Raw genomic sequence first — 9,612 nt, 5'->3', positions numbered from 1 at the left:
GCCATACAAAAATGATAAAATACACTCTATTTTATCAGTTCGCAGTTGTTAACTTGAAAGTATTAAAGCTTTATGTGACTAATATGTGCCTTCTTACCTTGGAGATGTCGACTCCGGTGACTCCCTTGACAAGTTCGGGGATACATTGTACGATATTGAGGACTTCTCCGGTGAGTTTGGCAGCGCCGACCTCACCGCCGCCGCAGGAGACCATCGTGACTTTACGGGCTTGTGATAACGGAGCAGCTACCTCGGCAGCCACCTGAACAGAAAATGTGATCAGTTGTTTCCATCCAGTCAAACGACACTTCTTAATACCAGTATTAATTAACTAACAAAACAATGTATATTTTTATACGTAAATAATTATTTGTAGAATAACATTATTGATAAATATATTTTTTTTTATAGTAACGATTTTGTTGTTTTAATTTCATAACTTCCAAGATTGATTAATTACTGAATACTGTTTACCACTCTAGTAGAGAGCACACAGCAAGCAAATCTGCCTATTGAAAATTAATTACACATAATAGGAAAGCGATATGAGAACAATTAAAACGTTATGACGTCGGTAGGTACTCACCTTAGGTAAAGTCTCGAGCATCATGTCAACCATGGCAGCTGAGCCATACTCTTTCCACGCCTCCGCTTTCTTAGCCATTTGTTCCGCATCAGCGATCGCCTTCGCCTTGATAGCATATGCCTCCGCCTACAGAAACAAATCATGAATATCCTTTCTACTGATTTCATAAATGTTAAAGTTTGTGAGGATGTACGGATGTATGTTTGTTTTTACAACACAACGTCACGCTTTTTTATCCCTGAAGGGGTAGGCAGAGGTGCACATTAAGGCACATAATGACACTGTACAATGTACACCCACTTTACATTATTTGTGTTATAAGTCCCATGTAATAGAGGGTGACCCTATCGCCATATACTGGGCACAATTCCAATTTCGTATTATTTCACAAAAAAAAATTAGACGGTTTCCGATGAAGTAGATTGTAATTTGAATTAACACATGGAATAATCATTATCTTGGTAACGCGGGCGAAGTCGTAGACAGAAAGTAAATAATAAATAAGATATAACATATCATAATCGCATTTAAGGCGCTAATGCCACCTCAAATCAGAGATACGTCCATCAAATTAATTATCCGCCTAATCTTTCAAAACAATGTACAGAAGTAGTTTACAAAAATTCAGCACTTTTGTAGTGTTATCATTTTCTACTATCTGACATTGTGTGCATAAAGAGTGACAGCGTTTGTATCGTCAGAGATAACAACACACGTTACTAATGCATTGCGAATAATAAAACATCATTGATGTATATGCTGTCGATCGATCGATTGGCGGCTGTCGTACTACGTAGAGGACTAAGGGGGAGACCTTTGCAGCAGTGGACGTCTTTCGGCTTATGACGATGATGATGATGATGTATAAGCATTGGCTTACCTCTCCACGGACTTTCACAGCCTCGGCTTCCGCCTCAGCCTCAAGAACAGTTTTTAGCTTGTGAGCCTCAGCTAGTTTCTCCAGCTTGAACTTTTCTGCTTCTGCAGGCCTGCGTAACACATTAAATAATGATTAAGATCAGCGAAAGAAGCCAAATATCAAAGATACGAAGTGTGCTGAAAACAATGATTAATATTTAACAATAAAAACACGTTAACAATTGTATTTAATTGCATGAAGGAAGGAAAATCTAAAAGTTTATTAATTTCCTCAAAATTTGCAAAACAAGCACCTATCGTTACTGCCTTCGAGGAAAATCGTATAGTCAATTATTACAATAAATGGGGAAAACTACAACATTGAGGTTATACAATGTATATTGCTCACATTTTCTTGGTAAGCCCTATGAGAAAGTTGTGAACTAAAGGACAACGTGACTAAACCCACGCATCAAGGATAAGCGAGTAAGTAGGTACCTAAACTTTAGCAAGGGTTTTTCTTTATAACCTCCCACACCTACGTCCTGAGGATTTAGTACGAGTTTGTTTTACAATCAACAAAATCGAAACGATGCCGCGTTCGGCGCTGTGATTGGCCAGCTCCACAAAACCAACCAATCAGAGTGATGAATGCGGTTTCGTTTCGATCTCGTTAAACATAAAACAAACTCGTATAAAGCGCACTGAACCAAATCAGCAGTATTCTTATAGAATATTTTACTTTATGGAGGCGAATACTTTGCCAAAATACAGCTTAATAAATAAATAGTACTAGGATAGCATACCTGCGCACAGTTGCGTCTAATTCCTTTTCTTTTCGCTGTACTTCCCATTTCTGTACAGCAATTTCCTGAGTACGTTCAACAACAGAGATTTGCATTTGTTCTTCCTTGATGCGTTGCTTCGTTTTAGCCGCTTGGAGCTCGTAGGCCATTTCTGCTTCAGCCTAAACATGTGTTTAATTTAACTTCAATTTCAAATACACTTACGAAGAAACTAATATTATCACGATTTTATTACATTGCGTTATTGGTCTAATAAACCTACTAGACGTTGTAGTTTTAAAGTAAAAAATAACTTTGTATAATCAATGATAAAAACATATTTCAAAATTTGTTTTAGTACCTTCTTTGTTTGAACTTCAACATCGTAAGCGGCTTTCTTCAATTCGAAATCTCTCTGAGCCTTAGCGATTTCAGTATCGTTGAGGAACCTGGCAGCCATGCGTTGTTCCTCAGCCATAGCTTCCTTTATCTTGGCTTCTGCTTGTGCCTCGGCCTCACCAATGCGAGCATCACGCTTTACTTCTGCTGTACGCGCCATACCAAGCGCTTTCAGATACCCCTGTACATAAAAACATATTTATCAAAAAAACATGTATGAACAGCCCAAGTGCCCTTTTACACGCTCCGGTTACCGGTTCTATATCCAAGTAGGCACTAAAACATACAAAAATGAATTAAACTAGAAACAAATTCATTTCCTATCTATGTAGTATTAAAATTTCAATAAATTGCTACCTTACTTAATGTTTTACAAAACATAGTAGAATTTAACGACGTAATTTTAACGGCAATTATGTTTTGTTTTAATCTTGTTCTTAATGAATCGTGTTATCACTATAGTTTTACATACATATTATTAGATTTTATTACCTAATACTACATAAGACTTCAAGTGTGTTAAATGTGGATATTAGTTTATAATAATAAGTAGTCATAATAATTATGACAAGCAACATTTTTAAATTAGAATACCACTGTATTCTAATTTAAAAATGTAAACGAGGTTACTTTTCAAAACTGGAAGATGGTTACTTACAATGCAGCTAATTCAATTGAAGCGGATTGAGATTTAACCTTGACGTACGCTGGCTAATTTTACAAACGTCTAATTTGGTAAATAAACATTACTTATTGCAAAGACATTTTGCTAACAGCAGTCGATAACTGGATAGTTGCACTTTACAATGCAATAAAAGCAATTTAACCAAGTCTAAACATTAAACTGCTGCATTTGTGAACATTTAAAGCCAATGATTATGATATAAGGATCAAGTTAAAGCCGATTACGTAAAATTCTTACATTGCATACACTTGAACGTTATGTATGTTTCGACTGCAGTATAATTTAAAAATAAAAATGCATCGTGAAAATTTTAATCAAAGGTGTGAAGAATTCTTTAAAACTAAGTATAGCCTTGTCTGGCCGAATGGAAACCTGCAGTTTCAATACATGTAGTAGTACTTCGACAAATATTGTGACTAGACTCAGCTACTACAATATTTATACATAATGTCTACAGAATAAAATATGTATATTGAAGCCCTATTTATTTACATCAATATTCCTTTGAAGATGATCAGTACTTCATATAGGACGTCACGTTTCCTGATCTCATTAATTTGATTTTGTGATTTTATTATGTTAAGCTTTACAAAAATACACTTAATCCAAATTCAGACAATATGGTTGTCTAAATCTTCAGCAAGTCTTTCTACCGTTAATCTGTTCGTATCCCATTACTTAGTTACAAGAAAGTTTGAGAAAGTCAGACATAGTTATAATGTTTTATGTAAACAATAGAGTTCCTTACGCTATATAATATGTACGTATCAGTTAGATATCACCGGTGTCATTACTACCAAATCTTGATTGAGTGAGTGGACCACCGTTATTTTTTATCCAAACATACTTATTACTAATGCCAATTTAATAATGGATAATTATAGTACACATTCATAATCTATGCACGGATATCGATCAAAACGCATTAAAAAGTGCAAGGTTGATTTTGTTATCATTTTAATACTGATACAATTTGACGCGATCAACATAGCTGTTGATATTATATTAAAAAGATTAAATGATATAACCGAATTCATGTTTACAATGATATTTAATCATTAAAATAAAGATAATATCGTACATTGAATGACTTATTTCGTGTACTTTCTTTTAACCGTATTGTTGATGCTTTCCTTTTTAAATATTTTTTTATGTGGGCATTGAAAATTGTTGATGCATTTTGATAGCGCGTACTGTGAGCAATTAAATTCTCGGATATGATTATGATCGTGACCGTAATCTCAACCTTTATGGATATATTATAATTGGTACTGTAAATGTGACTGTTTCTTACTTGACCTCTAAAGAATGGTTAGGTTAGTCTAGAGGTGGTAGATACATTGGATCTAAATTCATCTAGAGTTGATAACTGAATATTATCCTTTTTTCTTTTAAGAAATATGTCGTGATTAATTACAAACTACAATATATGTTTTAGCCAACATTTGTTTAAATACAATATTATGTAAATAATGATAAGATTGAAATGGTATTTCAATCTAGAAGTTTCAAGCGGATTTTCCAAATTAGGGCTAAGACCCATGGTAATAATCATTGTAAATGATTATAATTATTTTTATCTTCCGTTATCTCAATCTTCAACTAGAACTAATTGCCATTTCATTAGGAATATATGTAAAGGTGATCATTGAAAGATATGTAGATTATACCCAAAAAAGTTGTTAACATCTTTAACCAACAGTATCATCATATCAGCCACTGCGGACTACCTAGCGGGTTACCGGGACTCCGGCATGAAAAGCAGGAGTAGGAAAGAAGTAGTTTTTAGTCAGTACAGGTCTGACACCTCCTCTCGCCCGGAAAGAAAATAAATAGTTCCCCGCCCTCAAAAAAATGGATGTCTAGCGCCTGACTAGATTAAAATAAAACGTTAATTAGTTCATAATCATGTATAGATTAAAACATTTCTTGGGAGTCCGACGACAGCGCCATCTAGCGGTTGTTCGTCCTTACGTTTATTACGTTCGTAGATACGTATATAATATACATTACACATTAAACAAATAAATAATTTCAATTACACTTAATAATTCACTATAATATTACTATGTGATCATGTAAATCTATAGAATCGATTTTATTTTCCGTTTAACAGCAGATTTTATGATGTTTGTTGATTTTCTAATTTAACGGGAAACCAGTATAGAAATTAACAAATTGTATCAATTACCTAACCAATTTCATGTCACCATTTATCACTAGACATTTGCAGTAAAATACGGACAAATAATTTAAGAGCTAGATCCTACCAATCACACACGACATCGCTTTGCAACCACAAACAGCTATAAAAGATAAACAATTGGATTTGACTTAACGCAACATGTAACGGAAATCAATTGTGAAGTGGAGATCATATGAGCATGAACAACATTATTGAAGCCGGTGTAATTCGTCAGACTTCAGTGACATCGATGCTATAATACAACATCATAGAACATACGTCACTTTCGTTTTTGCAGTCTTTGACGTGGTACATATTAGTACATCATCATCAGCAGTACATCAACGTGTAACTGTCCCACTAACTACCAACAATAAGTGTCTTCTCAAACGGACGGAATGAGTATTAGGTATACACCACGTTTGCTCAAGGCAGATTGGTGACCACAAACTTACAATAGGGTTAGATTACTAATTTTTAATGTCTTGTATGTTATTTTAAAACATCAGACACGTATTTTTTAATTTTCTTACGGAAACAAATCCTTTTGAAAATATATTGATTTGAAATCTTGCGTGACGTCACTTCTAGGTACGACGTAGACGACGACTTCTCCCGTATTTGTAATGACGTATTTGCTCCCACTTCTAAACTTTGATTCATATTTTCCAAATATTGTTATCTTATAAGACAAAAAAAAACTAAACAGATTTTTCATTTTCAAACCCCGTCATCATACCTATTATCTATTTCAATGTACCTAACGATTTAATGAAATAATTGATTTACAGTTTGAATCTAGTCATTACCTTTCGAGCGGAAAATATGATTATGTAAACACAGTGCTCTTCTATACATATGTACATTAATCAATCATGAACAAAGCTACTGGAAAACCTGCAAAGAGCAGCAATGCAGAATCAATTTGATAAATCAGTTGGTAGTTCAATTTTGACATATAGTTTGCAGTTTAAGGAATTTAATCACACGAGTCAAGCCTCATTAAATTTGGAAAGCATGGAAGAATATAACAGAGCAATCAAAGTGAAACTAAAGAAAAATGGAAACCCTGCATATTTGTTTACCGTGTACTTGTACCGTGGTTTCTGCTAAACCTAGGTGATAAAAGCGAGAGCCGATATACACCAACATCAATATCCAATTAACTAATGACGATGGTAATATATTTCATGTTTTTACAATATCCATAACTGCGGACTCATAACTGCAATAACACAAAAATATCTTGTTTTTAGATCTAACAAACTTCCTTCCTTTTCCCCCTAGATTAATAATACTATAAAACAATTTATTTTGAACAAAAGGTAATCTTAGTTATTTTCAGTTACATGTAAAAATTTTCCTTAAAACTAATTGACTAACAAACATGCCTACTGCATTTTAGGTCGAACTGTATTTCCGTCATATTATTAATTTAATAAATCTTATTGATAAGTCATGCAGACTTATGAAATTTTAAATGTAAATTCAAATTAAATTGTATTTATAATTTCATTGTATTCTCATTTAGTGGCGCGCACATTATACTTGATTGCTGTGCATATCTTTAATTGATGTAAACACTAGTCTGTATCTCTGTATTTTTTTTCCTTTCAATGTATGTTTCCATTGTTAATATGCCTTAATATAATAAATAAATTTTTTATTGATTCATTTAGGTTTTAGTAGTCTTGCATCTCAACATACTTTCAGAATTATTGTTGAAAAAGGCTTACTCTTGCTTAACTGTTTGACTAGTTTCAAAACACGCTAGGGTATCGTATACATGCGCAGTAAGGCGCGACACACGAGAAACAGTTATGTGAGTAACCGGCATACTCAGACACATTTAATGGTTACTTACCAGAATCATAACAATCTTTTGAGGAATTTAATCGTTATAGACTGAGTGACAGTTTAAGTAATCATTAAATGTTTTTGAATACGGCAGTTAGCCGTTAACCATAACAATTATATTTGTCTAGTCAAATTCTTATAACATTGTTATGGCAATTCCTATACAACATAATCATTCTTAAGTTAATCTTCGAATTAAGAAGAGTTCAATAACATACAATAGTTATATGAAAACGAATTGAGGAATGTAAAAGAAGTAAGTATAGTGGATAGTGATATGAACTCATTATGGCACTGGATGCAAATGCATAGATAGGTAAGCTATGTCCGAAAGCAAGAACAATACACAGACATTTCAGCATGATTACACTCTGCTGAAGCCATCCTTATATTTAAACACACTGGTAACTTAATTGTGAAAGTACCATGAAGGATAAGCAGCATGAGTACATAATTTTAATATATAAATGATTTAAATCCAATAACTGCTTATAGTTATGTGAATGTTAAGATGCTCACTCAAGTCGTTTTAATTTAGGTCGCATTCTTAGGTCAAAACGATAGGTCGGAATTGGCAAGAAAACTGCTTCTTAAGATAGAGTCCCTAATAAAACGCTAGGATGGTTTGCAATCAACTGAACTTTAATTTGAAATTTAATCCGTTCATTCAATACATGTAATCGTAGTCATTCATATATATTTGACATGAATGATACTAGATGGCGTTAGCAGTAAGGGACTAGAGTATTTTGTTAATATTTATAACACCCTGACCTAACAAAATAATCTAAATTCCCAAAACAATATAATACATATCAGAAAATTACTTTTATCACACATGTTTGACTAAATTACACTTTTGAAATACCCATCAAACTAAGAAATTTATAATGTTTATCCTTACAAAGGCTCTTGGTCAGTAAATCAGCTGGCATATTATTTGTCGACACATATTCAATTTTAACTTTATTTTCTAACACACATTCTCTTACATAGTGGTGCCTGATATCAATATGCTTAGTACGCTTATTGTGAAACAAGGGGTTAGATGCCAACTTAATAGAACTTTGGTTATCGCTATACAAACAAAGTGGCATATTCCTACACTGTACAAGCTCACCTAACATATTCTTCAAATAAATGCCTTCTTTACAGGATTCAGATAAGGCCATATATTCTGCTTCAGTACTAGATAAGGCTACTGTCTTTTGTTTCTTTGATTCATAAGACACTACAGAGTTAGACATAATGAAGCAAAATCCAGTATATGACCTCCTGTCTAAGGAACAAGAAGCCCAATCAGCATCTACAAAACCATGTATATCATCAGTGGTTTTCTTATACACTAAACCAAAATCCCTAGTTTTCTTAAGATACTTCAATAAACGTTTCAAATGTTTCCAATGACTTTCATTAAAGAAATTGTTATACTGACTTAAGAAACTAACACTAAATGTAATATCTGGTCTTGTTAATACTGATAAGTACATAAGGCTGCCTATTAACTGTTGGTATGGATATTTCTTATCTAAGCTACTGTTAACACCTTTTTCCAATTTTAAATTAATTTCCATAGGAGTATCACAAGGTGAACAATCTGACATATTAAATCTTTTAAGAATAGTATCTATATATTGCTTTTGGTCTACAGTAATACAGTCTTTACATACATTTATATTCATACCTAGACACTGTTTCATCTGACCTAAATCCTTAATTCTAAATTTCTTAACTAATACATCTATCAGCTCAGTATATGCACTATTACAGTTATAAAATACAAAGAAATCATCCACAAATAGAGCAATGTAAATTTTAGTATTATCACAACTTTTTATAAAAAGACAAGGTTCATAGTTTGACTTTCTATAGCCTAATTTCAACAAACAATCTTCAACTCTTATGTACCAGGCTCTAGCTGATTGTTTCAGACCATATATTGCTCTCTTAAGCCTCAACACTTTGTTATTACAATTTTGAAAATCTGAACATTCTGGTACTTCCATAAATACAGTTTCACTTAGAAAACCATTAAGGAAGGCTGTTGGTACATCAAGATGGTTCATTTTTAAATCAAATTGAACACTTAAAGCTAATAACAATCTAAATGTTGAGTATCTTAACACTGGAGAAAATGTCTCATGAAAGTCAATACCTTTTTTCTGAGTAAAGCCCTTGGCCACGAGCCTGGCCCTGTACCGCACTTCACCATCACTGTTCAGTTTCTTTTTGAACACCCACTTGGCTTTCACCACTG

The 9,612-nt window shown here is 33.3% G+C and overlaps 1 protein-coding gene across 2 annotated transcripts in view; it reads right to left on the bottom strand.

Annotated features, from left to right (window-relative positions):
• LOC118265191 (flotillin-1) overlaps positions 1-9,612 on the bottom strand; it is a 32,329-nt gene that overhangs the window by 9,296 nt on the left and 13,421 nt on the right. For both annotated transcript variants that reach the window (XM_035578002.2, XM_035577987.2), the window contains exons 5-9: positions 2,591-2,809; positions 2,251-2,411; positions 1,467-1,575; positions 587-712; positions 98-262 (exon numbers count right to left, since the gene is read on the bottom strand). In XM_035578002.2, the coding sequence (XP_035433895.1) occupies positions 98-262; positions 587-712; positions 1,467-1,575; positions 2,251-2,411; positions 2,591-2,809 (780 nt within the window). The remainder of the gene's footprint in view (positions 1-97; positions 263-586; positions 713-1,466; positions 1,576-2,250; positions 2,412-2,590; positions 2,810-9,612) is intronic.

This window comes from Spodoptera frugiperda, chromosome 25 (genome assembly GCF_023101765.2).
Source record: "Spodoptera frugiperda isolate SF20-4 chromosome 25, AGI-APGP_CSIRO_Sfru_2.0, whole genome shotgun sequence".
Taxonomy (NCBI): domain Eukaryota; kingdom Metazoa; phylum Arthropoda; class Insecta; order Lepidoptera; family Noctuidae; genus Spodoptera; species Spodoptera frugiperda.
Note: the sequence above shows the minus strand (reverse complement) of the source record. Positions and strands in the feature narration are given on the sequence as shown.